Source organism: Bubalus kerabau, chromosome 1, assembly GCF_029407905.1.
Source record: "Bubalus kerabau isolate K-KA32 ecotype Philippines breed swamp buffalo chromosome 1, PCC_UOA_SB_1v2, whole genome shotgun sequence".
Taxonomy (NCBI): Eukaryota; Metazoa; Chordata; class Mammalia; order Artiodactyla; family Bovidae; genus Bubalus; species Bubalus kerabau.
Genome location: NC_073624.1, coordinates 28,236,697 through 28,254,862, shown reverse-complemented (window position 1 = coordinate 28,254,862; position 18,166 = coordinate 28,236,697). Strand labels below are relative to the sequence as shown.

General features: G+C 40.7%; 1 protein-coding gene across 1 annotated transcript in view; it reads left to right on the top strand.

Moving 5' to 3' along the window:
* Window positions 1-18,166, top strand: part of SLC15A5 (solute carrier family 15 member 5) — a 96,000-nt gene that overhangs the window by 41,880 nt on the left and 35,954 nt on the right. Inside the window, 1 exon segment of the mRNA XM_055566154.1 lies at window positions 7,732-7,920. Coding sequence (XP_055422129.1) covers window positions 7,732-7,920 — 189 coding nt within the window.

Here is an 18,166-nt window from a genome sequence, read left to right as displayed (position 1 = left end):
AAATACTTACCACTGGTTTTTTACAAAAAATATTTGCCCATCTCTTGTCTAATCTATTGCCTTTAAAGCTATAAACTTTCCTGGATAAAATACAATATAAGCCTTTTTATATACAACAGGGGATAACAAAAAAAAAAGGTGGTGGGGGGGAGTGGACATGATATCTTTGTCTAAATTATACTAAATTAGTTAGAATGAGACGTACTGTAGAAGATACACAGAGAATTCAAATTTTAAAATAAGAAAGCCAAGAAAATTTAAAAATCTATCCTATCTACTTTGATCCTTTCTTTGAGGTTCATGGGAATATCTTACAATTTAATTGCATAATATTTGAACAACTTAATTTTTTGCATGAAGGATCTTAGTTCCCTAACCAGGGATTGAACCCATGCCCCCTGCATTGGGGAGCTCCGAGTCCTAACCCCTGGACTGCCAAGGAAATTCTTGAACAATTTAATTTTCATGTAATTCCTGAACATACCTGTAATCAGTTGGCTAGTGCTACCAGAACAAGATATCATACACTAGGTGGCTTTCACAACAAGTTTATTTCTTACAGTTCTGGAGGCTAGAAATCCAAGATCAACGTGTTAGCAGGTTTAATTTCCCCTAAGTCCTCTATCCTTGGATTGTAGATGGCCAACTTCTTGTTGTCTTCACCCTTCCTTTCCTCTGTGTCTGTATAGACATGGTATCTTTTCTTCTTCCTACAAAGATAACAGTCATACAGAGCTTCCCTGGTGGCTCAGGCAGTAAAGAATTTGCTGGCCAATGTAGGAGACCCAGGTTCAATTGCTTGGTTGGGAAGATTCCCTGGAGAAGGAAATGACAACCCACTCCAGTATTCTTGCCTGGGAGATCCCATGGACAGGGGAGTCTGGCAGGCTTCAGTCCCACAGTATTGCAAGTGTTGAAGATGACTGAAGCAACTGAGCACCATATTAGGTTACTCTCCCACTCTTATGACCTCATTTAACCTTAATTGCCTCTTTAAAGGCTCTGTCTTCAAGTGATGACTTTGGAGGTTATGGCTTCAAATGTATGAATTTTGAAGGAACACAATTCAGTCCATTGTATGTGTGTGTGAAATTGGGTTGCATATTATGCTAGATTGGCAGCATTTTTTTCATTTCTCAGCGGTATGAAAGAATGTTTCCTCATATAGTTAAATTAATCTTAGATTCAGGGAAGCATGGTAGGTGAGAAAATCAATCGTTCTGAGAGTTTTTTAACAGTAAGTAACAGTCTCCAACTGTTGCTTTCTTTACATTCAGTCAGTCATAATTCCCAGAGGCAAATCATTTTTTTAAATCTTTAGGTGTCATTTGTCTAATATTGTTGAATAATATGATTATAAAAAACATTTTTAAACAATAATAATATGTATGTCATTGCAAAACCAAAGAAATAATTTATTTTTCTGTACTTAATAAATAGGTCGGTTTCTGTACAGTTGCTCAGTCATGTCCAACTCTTTGTGACCCCATGGACTGTAGCCCACCAGGCTCCTTTGTCCAAGAATTTTCAAGACAAGAATACTGGAGTGGGGTGCCATTTCCTTCTCCAGAGGATCCTCCCGACCCAGAGATCAAACCCACGACTATCTCTTGCCTTAGAAGACGAATTCTTTACATCTAGCGCCACCTGGGAAGCCCGTACTTTAGCCTTTAACTTCCTAGCTATCTTCCTACCTTCAGTATCACTCCCATTCTATCAAACAGCACCTGGCTCTTAGAGTTCTCATCCTAAATGCCAATTCTAATCTTTTCACTTGTGTTTAATATCTTCAATGATTCCATTTTCTTCAGAGTAATTTGAAAATTCCTTAAAAATTTATGAAATGCCTCTTATGATCTGACCTCAATCTGTCTTCTCCCCTGATACCTAAATAACTTGAGTTTCTCACCATTCTGAAAATTTGTCTGATACTCTCATGACTTTGCGCTTTTGCTCAGGCCATTAATGCTGCCCTCACCTCTTCCTACTGAAACCCTTCTTTCTTTCTTTTTTAGTATTTATTTATTTATTGGCTGCACTTGGTCTTAATTGCTGCATGAAGGCTTTTTCTAGTTGCAGCAACCAGGGGCTACCCCAGTTGCGCTTCGAGGGCTTCTCATTTTGGTGGCTTCTCTTGTTGCAGAGCACAGGCTCTATGGCATGAGCTCAGTAGTTATGGCACATGGGCTTAGTTGCTCCAAGGCATGTGAGATTTTCCCTGACCAGGGATTGAACCATGTCTCCTGAATTGGCAGGAGGATTCTTAACTACTGGACCACCAAGGAAGTTCAGTCTTTCTTTAAATCATAGAAGGATTTCTCTCATTTTTCCAGCTGGAAGTAAATTCTTCTCCTTTTAGAATAGCATTATAAGTCCACAAAAACTGAGAACAATTTTTTTTTTAATCTTACCTCCCCAACTGCTCTAACAGACAACTTTACGCATAGCAGTAATAGAGTAAATATTAAATCAAATTGACATTTTAGGTCTCTTTCTAGTGAGTTTTAGTGTGCTAAGTATAGATAAATTCTGTGATGAATTTTATCTTCAAGGTGTATGCGTGTTAGTCACTCAGTTGTGTCCAACTCTGCAACTCCATGGACTGTAGCCCTTCAGGCTCCTCCGTCCATGGGATTTTCCAGGCAAGAATACTGGAGTGGGTTGCCATTCCCTTCTCCAGGGGATCTTCTTGACCTAGGGATCGAACCCAGGTCTCCTGCATCAAAAGCTGATTCTTTACCCTCTGAGCCACCAGGGAAGTCATATCTTCAAGATAGGTAATATTAAAATTCCTTTTTTCAATCTGAGCTGTTAACAGAACCAAAATCTCTACTTCATTATGAATGGACCCTCATGGAATCTAATTTAAAGTAATAATATATTTTAAAATTCCTTAAATTTTCTGTTATTCAGATTTCCTCCTTTTTTATACCTTCTGTTTTTTGAGGTCTCAGAAAGAGCAGACATTATGGATACATTTAAATGTTGAGATACAATCAAAAAATTTACCTACCAGTTTCTCTATCAACTAAAACAAACACTAAGCTATTTAAACATTAGATTGATTTTTCTGAATTGAAAGTTTGCTTATCTGAAATTTTATGCAAGTTAGCAAAAGGTGACTATCTCTAAATTTCAAGTAAATTCCATCAAGCTAAAGTTTGCCTCTGCTCTAACAATGGGATTAAGTCCAGCAATATGAATGATAACTTGAGAAATGAAATGGGTGCAGTAGATATCAGTTCAGTTCAGTTCAGTTGCTCAGTCATGTCCTACTCTTTGCAACCCCATGAATTGCAGCACGCCAGGCCTCCCTGTCCATCACCAACCCCTGGAGTTTACCCAAACTCTTGTCCATTGAGTCAGTGATGCCATCCAGCCATCTCATCCTATGCCATCCCCTTCTCCTCCTGCCCCCAATCCCTCCTAGCATCAGAGTCTTTTCCAATGAGTCAACTCTTAGCATGATGTGACCAAAGTATTGGAGTTTCAGCTTTAGCATCTGTCCTTCCAAAGAACACCCAGGACTGATCTCCTTTAGAATGGACTGGTTGGATCTCCTTGCAGTCCAAGGGACTCTCAAGAGTCTTCTCCAACACCACAGTTCAAAAGCATCAATTCTTTGGCACTCAGCTTTCTTCATAGTCCAACTCTTACATCCATACATGACCACTGGAAAAACCATAGCCTTGACTAGATGGACCTTTGTTGAAAAAGTAATGTCTCTGCTTTTGAATATGCTATCTAGGTTGGTCATAACTTTCCTTCCAAGGAGTAAGTGTCTTTTAATTTCATGGCTGCAATCACCATCTGCAGTGATTTTGGAACCCCCAAAAATAAAGTCTGACACTGTTTCCACTATTTCCCCATCTATTTGCCATGAAGTGATGGGACCAGATGCCATGATCTTCATTTTCTGAATGTTGAGCTTTAAGCCAACTTTCTCACTCTCCTCTTTCACTTTCACCAAGAGGCTTTTGAGTTCCTCTTCACTTTCTGCCATAAGAGTGGTGTCATCTGCATATCTGAGGTTATTGATATTTCTCCCAACAATCTTTATTCCAACTGTGCTTCTTCCAGCCCAGCGTTTCTCATGATATACTCTGCATATAGGTTAAATAAACAGGGTGACAATATACAGCCTTGACATACTCCTTTTCCTTTTTGGAACCAGTCTGTTGTTCCCAGTTCTAACTGTTGCTTCCTGAACTGCATATAGGTTTCTCAAGAGGCAGGTCAGGTGGTCTGGTATTCCCATCTCTTTCAGAATTTTCCACAGTTTATTGTGATGCACACAGTCAAAGGCTTTGGCATAGTCAATAAAGCAGAAATAGATGTTTTTCTGGAACTCTCTTGCTTTTTCCATGATCCAGCGGATGTTGGCAATTTGATCTCTGTTCCCTCTGTCTTTCCTAAAACCAGCTTGAACATCTGGAATTTCACGGTTCACGTATTGCTGAAGCCTGGCTTGGAGAATTTTGAGCATTACTTTACTAGTGTGTGAGATGAGTGCGATTCTGTGGTAGTTTGAGCATTCTTTGGCATCGCCTTTCTTTGGGATTGGAATGAAAACTGACCTTTTCCAGTCCTGTGGCCACTGCTGAGTTTTCCAAATTTGCTGGCATATTGAGTACAGCACTTTCACAGTAGATATAAACTGTAACAAAATCTCTTCTCATTTTCAACCAAAATGTCCTAGGTAATTCCTTAAAAATAAGAGAAGAGTTGAACTGCTATCTGAATAATTCCTTCCATTTATATTCTCTACCCATTTAATTACATTTAATATTTTTTCCTAAGAAAAAGTTCCTAATCTTTAATTCTGTAATAGCTACTTTACTTTTTCTGCAAGGATTAGAGAAATGTAAGAAAACCAAGGACTGATAATGCTTACAGTTTGTTTCATAACCTTTTTTAAAATAGTAATTACAATCTTTTGAAGAGATCATTTATTTTAAATTTTCCCAAATCATTTTTTATTCAGACATAGATTTTAAATTTTTTCAGAATAATGTATTTTATCTGAGGATAAAAGTTCAAAATCATTGCCTTAGCTTCAACAATTGCTACTAGTTGCTACCAGGAAGTGTTACAATAATACCTGGGCATGCTCAGTCACTTCAGTTATGTCTAACATTTTGCCACCCCATGGACTGTAGCCCACCAGGCTCCTCTGTCCATGGGATTCTCTAGGCAAGAATACTGGAGCGGATTCCCATCCCCTTCTCCAGGGGATCTTCCCAACCCAAGGATTGAACCCATGTCACCTGCATCTTCTGCATTGCAGGTGGATTCTTTTCCTCTGAGCCACCAAGGAAGCCCAATATTACCTGTATGTGATCTTATTTAAATCTCATAGGCATCCTACAAAATAACCACCTTTTAGCTCCAAGGAAGGGCTTCCCTGGTGGCTCAGATGGTAAAGAATGTGCCTGTAATGTGGGAGACCTGGGTTCAATCCTGGGTTGGGAGGATCCCCTGGAGCAGGGCATGGCAACCAACTCCAGTATTCTTGCCTGGAGAATCCCCACAGACAGGGGAGTCTGGTGGGCTATAGTCCATAGGTTGCAGAGTCAGACATGACTGAGAGACTAAGCCCACACACACAGAGCCAAGGAAAATGATAGTGAGCTTAAATAACTTAGGCCATCTGGATAGTCAATCAGTAAGTTCAGTTCAGTTCAGGTCAGTCGCTCAGTCGTGTCCAACTCTTTGCGACCCCATGAATTGTGGCATGCAAGGCCTCCCTGTCCATCACCAACTCCCAGAGTTCACCCAAACTCATGTCCATCAAGTCAGTGATGCCATCCAGCCATCTCATCCTCTGTCGTCCCCTTTTCCTTCTGCCCTCAATCCCTCCCAGCATCAGAGTCTTTTCCAATGAGTCAACTCTTCGCAGGAAGTGGCCAAAGTATTGGAGTTTCAGCTTTAGCATCATTCCTTCCAAAGAACACCCAGGACTGATCTCTTTTAGAATGGACTGGTTGGATCTCCTTGCAGTCCAAGGGACTCTCAAGAGTCTTCTCCAACACCACAGTTCAAAAGCATCAATTCTTCGGCACTCAGCTTTCTTCACAGTCCAACTCTCACATCCATACATGACCACTGGAAAAACCATGGCCTTGATTAGATGGACCTTTTTTGGCAAAGTAATGTCTCTGCTTTTCAATATGTTATCTAGGTTGGTCATAACTTTCCTTCCAAGGAGTAAGTGTCTTTTAATTTCATGGCTGCAATCACCATCTGCAGTGATTTTGGAACCCCCAAAAAGAGTCTGACACTGTTTCCACTATTTCGCCATCTATTTCCCATGAAGTAACAGGACCAGATGCCATGATCTTGTGAATGTTGAGCTTTAAGCCAACTTTTTCACTCTCCTCTTTCACTTTCACCAAGAGGCTTTTGAGTTCTTCTTCCTTTCTGCCATAAGGGTGGTGTCATCTGCATATCTGAGGTTATCGATATTTCTCCCAGCAATCTTGATTCCAGCTTGGGCTTCTTCCAGCCCAGCGTTTCTCATGATGTACTCTGCATATAAGTTAAATAAGCAGGATGACAATATACAGCCTTGATGTACTCCTTTTCCTATTTGGAACCAGTCTGTTGTTCCATGTCCAGTTCTAACTGTTGCTTCCTGACCTGCATATAGGTTTCTCTAGAGGCAGGTCAGGTGGTCTGGTATTCCCATCTCTTAAAGAATTTTCCACAGTTTGTTGTGATCCACACAGTCAAAGGCTTTGGCATAGTCAGTAAAGCAGAAATAGATGTTTCTCTGGAACTCTCTTGCTTTTTCCATGATCCAGCGGATAATGGCAATTTGATCTCTGGTTCCTCTGCCTTTTCTAAAACCACCTTGAACAGTAAACAGGGAACTCTAGCAGCCATTTCTGAGAGACCAAAGCCTAAGCATAGGAAAATCATACTACACAGTCCGCTGACATCTGGACATCCCCAGAATAACAATAACAAAATGTTGAGGATACATCCTCTAGTGTCAGTGTGTAAGAAATATTACACTGATCGGGGGTGTTGACTAAAAAACTATGCTCACAACCTGAAAGTAGAGAGCTGTTCCATTCGATGGGAATTTTGAGGACTTCCAGCCAGGGAGGCAGCATCTCAAGTAGCCCTGAGAAACTGCTCTGAGAGGTGCAGGATGGAGTCAGATTCTATAGAAGTTTGCAACAAAGGGAGAAGATAGTCTGAACATCGAAGATTACTGGTAGTTAAGGAAAACTAGATATCTCACGGTAAGGAATTTAGCTCTCTTCTATGTATGGGAGAAGAGGGCATGACAGCCCACTGCAGTATTCTTGCCTGGAGAATCCCATGGACAGAGGACCCTTGGCAGGCTACAGTCCATGGAGTTGCAAAGAGTCGGACATGACTGATGTGACTTAGCAGGCACACATGCATGTCTGGGAAGATGCAAGTGTCTGGACTCACTGAATTCATTCCTTTCACATGCACCTCAGCTATCTGGGGCCAGTAATCCTGCATTTTCACATCCCCAGCTGCCCACCCCCTCACTCCTGTCTGTAAGGAGTGTCGTGTCGGCAGCTATATCACAGGGATTGTTCTTCCTTTTGGGGGCCCTCCGGGTTGAGAAATTCCCATTTGGAGGGCCAGAACCATAGATGGCTGTGAAATCCTTGTTTATAGATATGGTAGGAAATATTCCATTTCAGTGACTTTTTAAAATTTGGTTTTTTCCTTTGCATTCTTCTTCAGTCGCTGGCAATCTTTGTGCTGCTTTGTCTATGTTGGTAGCTGGCTTCTTTGAAATACACAGAAAGTATTTCCCTCCAGTGGAGCAACCTCTTTCAGGCAAGGCTGTCACCGTCTCCTCCATGCCCTGGTCCCACCTCGTTCTTCAATACGTTTTACTTAGAGTGGCTGAAACCCTGGTCAACCCAGCCTGTGAGTAATAATTTTTTTCACCTCCTGTTGGAACATACTGAGTCTTTACTCGGAGTACATTGACTCAAGTGGTTGGAAATCTGATCCTGCCCCAGAAATTTCCCACAATGCTTCACAACAAGCTTATGCATCATCCTCATTTAAAAAGAAATTACAATTTCTCTTCGTTCTTTTACCACATACAGACAATGATTAATTCTACCTGAAGTTGATAGGATGGAATGGAAGATTTACTAATCTGGTTAAAGGTAGCAATCATTTGGTCAGAAACAGGAGAAAATTCTGCTAAAACTTAGAAGATAAGACCGATATGTAACCTTTCCTCTGATCTTCTCCCTTCCCTCTTCCCACCCTCTCCCTCTCATTCATAAACTCACTTATATACTCCCTCCAAAAATGACAATTGTAGTGTACGTTGAGAGTATCAGATCAGATCAGATCAGATCAGTTGCTCAGTCGTGTCCGACTCTTTGTGACCCCATGAATCGCAGCACGCCAGGCCTCCCTGTCCATCACCAACTCCTGGAGTTCACTCAGACTCATGTCCATCGAGTCAGTGATGCCATCCAGCTATCTCATCCTCTGTCGTCCCCTTCTCCTCCTGCCCCCAATCCCTCCCAGCATCAGAGTCTTTTCCAATGAGTCAACTCTTCGCATGAGGTGGCCAAAGTACTGGAGTTTCAGCTTTAGCATCATTCCTTCCAAAGAAATCCCAGGGCTGATCTCCTTCAGAATGGACTGGTTGGATCTCCTTGCAGTCCAAGGGACTCTCAAGAGTCTTCTCCAACACCACAGTTCAAAAGCATCATTCTTTGGTGTTCAGCCTTCTTCACAGTCCAACTCTCACATCCATACATGACCACAGGAAAAACCATAGCCTTGACTAGCCAGAACTTTGTTGGCAAAGTAATGTCTCTGCTTTTGAATATGCTATCTAGGTTGCTCATAACTTTCCTTCCAAGCAGTAAGTGTCTTTTAATTTCATGGCTGCAATCACCATCTGCAGTGATTTTGGAACCCAGAAACATAAAGTCTGACACTGTTTCCCCATCTATTTCCCATGAAGTGATGGGACCAGATGCCATGATCTTCGTTTTCTGAATGTTGAGCTTTAAGCCAACTTTTTCACTCTCCACTTTCACTTTCATCAAGAGCCTCTTTAGTTCCTCTTCACTTTCTGCCATAAGGGTGGTGTCATCTGCATATCTGAGGTTTTTGATATTTCTCCCAGCAATCTTGATTCCAGCTTGGGCTTCTTCCAGCCCAGCGTTTCTCATGATGTACTCTGCATAGAAGTTAAATAAACAGGGTGACAATATACAGCCTTGACATACTCCTTTTCCTATTTGGAACCAGTCTGTTGTTCCATGTCCAGTTCTAACTGTTGCTTCCTGTCCTGCATACAAATTTCTCAAGAGGCAGATCAGGTGGTCTGGTATTCCCATCTCTTTCAGAATTTTCCACAGTTTATTGTGATCCACACAGTCAAAGGCTTTGGCATAGTCAATAAAGCAGAAATAGATGTTTTTCTGGAACTCTCTTGCTGTTTCCATGATCCAGCAGATGTTGGCAATTTGATCTCTGGTTCCTCTGCCTTTTCTAAAACCAGATTGAACATCAGGAAGTTCATGGTTCACATATTGCTGAAGCCTGGCTTGGAGAGATGAGTACAACTGTGCGGTAGTTTGAGCATTCTTTGGCATTGCCTTTCTTTGGGATTGGAATGAAAACTGACCTTTTCCAGTCCTGTGGCCACTGCTGAGTTTTCCAAATTTGCTGGCATATTGAGTGCAGTACTTTCACAGCATCATCTCTTAGGATTTGAAATAGCTCAACTGGAATTCCATCACCTCCACTAGCTTTGTTCATAGTGATGCTTTCTAAGGCCCACTTGACTTTACATTCCAGGATGCCTGGCTCTAGGTGAGTGATCACACTATCGTGATTATCTGGGTCATGAAGATCTTTTTTGTACAGTTCTTCTGTGTATTCTTGCCATCTCTTCTTAATATCTTCTGCTTCTGTTAGGTCCATACCATTTCTGTCCTTTATCGAGCCCATCTTTGCATGAAATGTTCCTTTGGTATCTCTGATTTTCTTGAAGAGATCTCTAGTCTTTCCCATTCTGTTGTTTTCCTCTATTTCTTTGCATTGATTGCTGAAGAAGGCTTTCTTATCTCTGCTTGCTGTTCTTTGGAACTCTGCATTCAGATGTTTATATCTTTCCTTTTCTCATTTGCTTTTCGCTTCTCTTCTTTTTCACACATTGAGAGTATATAAGCATGCAAATGAAATGAAAGTTTAAGCCAGTTTTCCAGACAACTCAGTGTCTTTAAATTAAATGACACTAAAATTAAGTGTGATCACTAATGTTTCATAAGACAGGTTCAAAATAACTTTATTAACTATCAAGGGTTTTCTGTATCATCTAGATGCTGATACTAATTAAACTAGCCACTTCAAAATTCATCAAAGTATTTCAGTGACTTCTTACAAAACTGCAGTATGGATGTGTGAGTGTGTGTGTGTGTATACTTATCAGTGTGATCTATTGCATCTTACATTTCTGTCTTCCTTATAAGTTCCCCACACAGAGAATCCTGATTGTAACTCAAGCCAATTATACTTTACCAAAATTACTTTTATAACTTCCTGACTCTCTTCTTGCCTCTAATGTCTCTCCCATTCTATCTGCTCAACTCAACCTTTTGAGCAATTTTCATAGATGACAATTCTAATTCTCTCGTCTAAAATCTTCAATTATTCTATTATCTTCAATTATTCTTAAATTCCTCAAAGCAATGTACATATACATATATGTATTTAATATATATGCACATATACCTATATATGACATCAGGGTAATTCTTGTAAAAAAAATCAAAATTAAATTAAATGTGTAATTACAGCCATATATGTATGTTAGACTTCTTTTTTCTAACTTTAAGTCATTTCATTCACATGAAATAAATAATTTTATGAGATTCTAAGATGTGGCTATCACTGTTTGACACTAGAGGGAATACAAAAAAAGTATAAAAGAATGTCACCACACAAATGTTTGTGACTTCCCTGATGTTTCCAGAAAATTGTTGGAAGTAGTCAGCTGACATTTTATAGGTAATGAATGAAGGTGATGAGTGAATGCTCATGTGCTCAGTTGTTAAGTCATGTCCAGCTCTTTTGCAATCCAGTGGACTATAGCTTGCCAGGTTCCTCTGTCCATGGGGTTTTCCAAGCAAGAATACTGGAGTGGGTTGCTATTTCCTCCTCCAGGGGATCTTCCTGACCGAGGGATCAAACCCAAATCTCCTGTCTCCTGCAGTGCAGTTGAACTCATTACTGCTTGAGTCATCAAGGAATCAATGAAGGTGATGAGTGAATACAGTTAGGAAATTTCCAGCCAGCTAAGCAACTGTGGTTCAGCATTTGAAAGCCAGAGAGGTACTTTTAACCAGGGAGTTAAAAAGGCAGATGATGTCATATTAAGCACTTAGTCCATCCATCCCTGATTTCCCATCTGAAAACTGAGGTCCAACTAAGTCCACTGACTTTTCCTCTATAGAGCTCATGGGACAGGGAGCGGAAGATTTCATTTTAATTTCCAGCCTTGTTATTAACTACACATGTGACCTTAAAAATCCACTTAACCACTAAGCTTCACCTTTTAGACCTTTAAAATGGAAATACTTATAATTCTTCCTCATATCACAGCATCGGTGTAACAGTCAATGGGAATGAAACCTACTCCTGAGAATTAAATGACATAAAATGTGAGCGGATGTTTTGAACTATGAAATCAAGAATCATTCTTCTGGAAGGCAGTATGGCATAGTTGTTAATATCCATGAATCTTAAAGTCGGGCAGAACTGAATTCAAACCCAGTTCAGCCACTGACTTAGTTGTGTGACCTTGGCAAAATTAGTCTGCATTTCTGAGCCTTTCTCATCATCTGTAAAGTGAGGAAGGGATGTTGGAAGGACTAAGTGAAGTATTTCATGTAAAGGAAAACGCAGCATGTACATAGACAATATATAGGATAGACCACACTCACCATTAACAATTGTATAGCTTCCCTGGTGGCTCAGACAGGTAAGAATCTGCCTGCAGTGGGGTAGATCTGGATTTGATCCTTGGGTTGGGAAGATCCCCTGGTGGAGGGCATGGCAACTCACTCCAGTATTCTTGCCTGGAGAATCCCCAAGGACAGAGGAGCCTGGTGGCTACCGTCCACGAGGTCGCAAAGAGTTGGACACAATTGAGTGCCTAAGCAGAGTACAGCACATGTGTGCTGTTATTATTGTTACTATGCTTCAGGGAAATTAATAGTCCAAGACTCAGGGCTCAAGCACAGATGTCCGGCTCACAGGTCATAGTAGAAAACCACACCTCCCACAACTTGAACACCAGGAGATCTGATAGTGGGAGCAGTATGGTGTCTTTGTCACCAGTCATCCAAAGTCCCTTTTTTCTTCTTACTTCTCACCTCCAATCCAACAGCAAGTCAGTCTTTACTCTGAAATATAATTTAAATCTGGTCCTGTCTCATCTCTCCTTTTTCTATTCACCTGGTATTTCCCCATGTACACTTCTTATTTTTAAAAAATAAAAGATTTAATATTCCAGGGATATAGTGGACTTAAGTGTGAGCTGTTTAAAATATTTTTAATAAACATCACTGCTGGAAAAGTGGCATGTAAATGCACATGTGGGAGTGTGTCTGGCAAGAAAATGCAAGGGGTCTCATGCAGTTGGAAGAGTGAGGAAGAGATAAACTGGTCAAACTCTCAAACTTATTTTTGCTCCAGGAGGGGCCCAGGTTCAACCATTTGTTTGGAAAACTAGATCCCACATGCCACAACTAAGAATTCACATGCGACAACTAAAAACTCCTGCATGCCACACCTGGAGAAGGAAATGGCAGCCTACTCCAGTATTCTTGCCTGGGAAATCCCGTGGACAGATGAGTCTGGCAGGCTACAGCCCTTGGGGTCGCAAAGAGTCAGACACAACTTAGAGACTGAACCGCCACCACCATGCTGCAGCTGAGACCTGACACAGCCAAATAAATAAATAAAATAAAATAAAAATTTTTTAAATGAATTGGTCAGCAGGGTTATGTGGTTTTCTCTAGCTATGTCAGACTGCATGGATCTAAGAGCAGATAGTGAATTGTCTTGCCAGTCAATTTCCAGAAGGCAAGAGACAGGCAAAGAAATGGGGGAATGTGGAAGAATATGATTCTAATAGTTGACTGTGGAACTTAGCTTGGATAAAAAGAGTAGTGAGAACATGTAGGGCATGAAAAGAGGTGAAAATAAGGAAAGGAGTAATGGAGTGGAATCCCTGAAGGAGGACAGGCATTTTGATGGTTGGGTCATTGAGAGTAAGCTGGGAAGATGGAAGGTGGTAGTCAGAGGCCAGTGCACAAAGTTGAGATTATAGATCAGTGACAATCACTACTCTGGGGCATGCATTGACAAACTTTTTCTTAAAATTTTCAGATAGTAAGTGGTTTGGTTTTGCACTCATTTCTGGTGCAACTACTGAACTCTGTCATTGTGATGTATAAGCAGTCAGACATGATATACAATGAATGGGCATGGCTGTGTCCCAGTAAAACTCTATTTATAAATAGGTCGCAACTGGACCTTACCTGATGGTAGTTCACCAACCCCTGGTCTGAGGTACAAGATTCAGCATGTGTCCATAGGTGTGAGTGGCTAAGGTCAAGTGGGGGACAAGGATATTGGAAAGGGGGCCATGGAACTGAAAAACCAAGATATGACAGAATGGAAGGTTGGAAAGATGATCTGTATGTATGTGTGTGTTAAAATTGCAGGGGACTTCTCTGGAGGTCCAGTGGTTAAGACTTCACTTTCCAATTCAGGAGGGTTGAGTTCACTGGGGGACTAAAATCCCACATGTATTGAGCCCCCAGAATAAAAATAAAACAGAAGCAATATTGTATAACAAATTCAATAAAGACAGAAATAGTACACATCAAAAAATATATGTTTTTTAAAAACTGCCAAGAATTAAGGCAGAAGTGGAACCAGAGAGTGTAACCATGAGACGGGAGCTGATGACTTTGAAAAATATAAGAAAATGTCACAGAGATTGGCAGCTCATAGCAAAGACAAGAAATATTAGGTGATCTAACCAGGTAACATGAAATTCAAAGTTGAAGATTTTATAGAGATGAGGGAGGAATAACGATCTGAAAATGGTAATAGCATAAAGTTCCATTTTCTAGTTCTGCCATACTTCTCCACATGTTCAAAACAAACCCCTCATCAAATGCAATAAACACATTTTAACTGTTTAAGAACAAGTGAAGTAAAAGAAATTTCCAGGAATGAGTCTCCAGTACCAGCTGCCTGAGGAAGGCGGTTATGGCTCTATAGTTTGTAGATTCCACATAAACTGTGATGCGGCATCTCTGCAAACACTACAGTCTCTACCTGGAGACACATTTCAGCTTGCTCTTTGGCAACAAGACCAGCTTTCCCGTACACTGTATATTTTTTTACTATTTCTTCACAGTAAAATGATCTTCCCTGATGGCTCAAGCAGTAAAAAATCTGCCTGCAATGCTGGTGACTCAGGTTTGATCCCTGGATCTGGAAGATCCCCTGGAGAAGGGAATGGCTACTTTTCCAAGTATTCTTGCCTGGAGAATTCCATGGACAGAGGAGCCTGTTGGGCTACAAAGTCCATGAGGTAGCAAAGAGTCAGACAAGACTGAGCGACTAAAACTTTTCACAGTAAAATTAGGATTTTAGAATAGTGGCAGACTTGTTGATTACATCTATACTACAGTATGCTAAAAGAAATATCATGGAACCTAAAAAAATCAAGTCGATGATCACCAAAGTCAAAAAAGATCAGAACATGCAAGTAGATGCCTGAAATTGGAGATCGGAGGACTTGAAAAGTGAAGTCCTATAAAAGGGAACCAGAGGTTTTCAAAAACGAGGAAAATGACACCAAAGAGAGATTAACCAGCAGGCAGAGAGCTGGCAAAGTGTGCTCATGAATTATATACCGCACCAGAAGTTCTAGCAAGAGAAAAGCACGGGATTAATAATTAACTAGCAAAGTAATAATGGGCCCGAATGTTCTGCTTTTTCTCACTGAAAGAAATCGTCCTACTTCATCTTCCTGCCCATTGTTTGTCTCCTTGTATTTAGAAAGAGGAAAGTTCACCAGCCAAATCCTTTTTGTAACTGAGTCATTCCTGCCCAAAGCCTCTTCAGCGTTTCTCTTGCACTTTCCTTTGGCTCTTCCTGAGAAAACTTGCAAGCTTGGCCTCAAACTCCTGCAGGTAATTTGCAGGGCACAAGACAGCTCTGGAACCCATGTCTCCTGCTGCCGATATTTGAAGCCTTTCTTCACAGCATTTTACTTCTCATCATCATTACCTTAATCTCCAATAACAATATTTGTGATATTAAGCACCTGGTTAGTGCTGCCCTTAGTATTATGCATATCTCTGCTCTCTGCCCTCCCAGAGTTCAAAATCCAGGGAAGATGTACTGATACTTTCTCCCACCCTCAGCCTTAGCACTTCAGCACATCTGAAGCACAGAGATTCCTTTAAATGTTTATTGAATGATAAATAAAAACACATGGAGAACACAGAGAGTGAAACTAAAAGTTTAGTGTTCATGGCATATCAGTTTTCTATCACCACCTTTCTTTTTAAAACGAGCTTCAATATTTATTTACAATCTCTCATTGCAGAAAAATTTGCTAAGTACAAAAGAGTAGGAAAAAAAATTTTTAAATCCAATCATTCAGCCACTCAGAGCTAAAACCATTCATATTATTTAAAGTGTTTCTTTACACTTTTTTGCCACTTATATACAAAAGAGAGAGATTAGTACAATAAACTCCCATGTATTCACATTCCAGCTCTAATAATTTTCTACACATGCCCCAAACTGTCTCATCTCTACCTTCATTTACATAATGTCTTGCTCTTCATGATATAATTATGAAGCAAACCACAGGTATCAAATTATAATAAATACTGTAAAGATTTTAGTTTGTATCCCTAAGATGGCTATTCACAGTTATGTTGATATGGAATGCATACAGTTATATATGCTTACTTCATTTATTTCTGATATCAAAAAATTATGTTTAATTGAAATTTAAAATAAAAACTTTCCTCCATAATTTTCTTTTCACCCCTTACCACCATCATTACTAGTATTCAAACAATGACTTGGGAGGGAAAAGATAACCATTCTGGAGACCCAGTGCTTAAGCTACTGCCTCTCCTTAAATGGGATATTTAAATGCATATAAAAATAAATAAAAGGGAATTCTCTGGCAATCCAGTGGTTTAGACTCCACACTTTCACAGATGAGGATCTGGGTTCAATCCCTGGTTAGGGAACTGCTGCTGCTGCTGCTAAGTCGCTTCAGTCATGTCCGACTCAGTGTGACCCCATAGACGGCAGCCCACCAGGCTCCCCCGTCCCTGGGATTCTCCAGGCAAGAACACTGGAGTGGGTTGCCATACTAGGATCCCACAACCCATGAGGTGCAGCCAAAAAACAAATTTTGTAATGCATATAAAAGGATTTGCACAGTACCTTGCACAAATAGGGGATATTTGATTTGGTAAAATTAATATTGTTACAAATAGCTAACCCTATTCAGTTCTTATATACATCATAGCAAGTAACAGTCATACACCTCCAACAAGTACATAATGAATGATCTTACTACCATTTCATAGAGAAGAAGGCTGAGGCTTGAGAAGTTTAAGTATAGAATCTGCCTACCAAGCAGGAGACATGGGTTTGATCCCTGGGTTGAAAATATCACCTGGAGAAAGAAACGGCAACCCACTCCAGTATTCTTGCCTGGAGAATCCCATGGACAGAGGAGCCTGGCGGGCTACAGTCCATAGGGTTGCAAAGAGTTGGACATGACTTAGGGATTAAACAACAACCTAAAATCACAGAAGTAATAAACATCTGACCCAGGATTTTATCATAAGCTTATCTAAGTCAGAGCTCACACTGTCCACCGCCATGCTAGTTTTCTATGATAGATTGAGTTTTCCATGGGGAATCTAATGATGTATATAGACAACAGAATCATAGAACTTACTGATATCACCATGATACTATCCAGTACAAGTCTTCCCAGGTGGTGCTAGTGGTAAAGAATTCACCTGCCAATGCAGGAGATGTAAGAGGCACAGGATGGATCAATCCCTAGGTCAGGAAGATCCTCTAGAGGCAGGCACAGAAACCCACTCCAGTATTCTTATTTGGAGAATCCCATGGACAGAGGAGCCTGGTGGACTTCAGTCCATGGGGTCACAAAGGGTCTAATACAACTGAAGCAACTTAGCATGCATGCATGATACTCTCCAGTATTTTGGGACACTCAACCACCTAGCAGTTAAATTTTCCTTATAGCTACAAAGGAGTGTATTTTGCCACATTTTATTCCTTGTAGATATCTGTAAACTGTAACATTGTATCAGCTCAGTTCAGTCACTCAATCCTGTCTGACTCTTTGTGACACCATGGACTGCGGCACTCCAGGCTTCCCTGTCCATCACCAACTCCCGGAGCTTGCTCAAACTCATATCCATCGAGTTGGTGATGCCATCCAACCATCTCATCCTCTGTCGTCCCCTTCTTCTCCTGCCTTCAGTCTTTCCCAGCATCAGGGTCAGTCAGTTCTTTGCATCAGGTGGCCAAAGTTTTGGAGTTTCAGCTTCAGCATCGGTCCTTCCAATGAATATTCAGGACTGTTTTCCTTTAGGATTGACTGATTGGATCTCCTTGCAGTCCAAGGGACTTTCAAGAGTCTCTCCAACACCACAATTCAAAAGCATCAGTTCTTTGGCACTCAGCTTTCTTTATGGTCCAACTCTCACATCCATACATGACTACTGGAAAAACCATAGCTTTGACTCAACGGACCTTTGTCAGCAAAGTAATGTCTCTGCTTTTTAATACACTGTCTAGGTTTGTCATAACTTTTCTTCCAAGGAGCAAGCATTTTTTAACATCATAATATATCTTACTCTAGTAATGTTAACAAAAGTGAAGTGAAAGTCTGTCAGTCATGTCTGACTCTTTGCAATCCATGGACTATACAGTCCATGCAGTTCTCCAGGTCAGAATATTGGAGTGGGCAGCCTTTCCCTTCTCCAGGGGATCTTCCCAACCCAGGGATCAAACCCAGGCCTCCTGCATTGCAGGTGGGCCA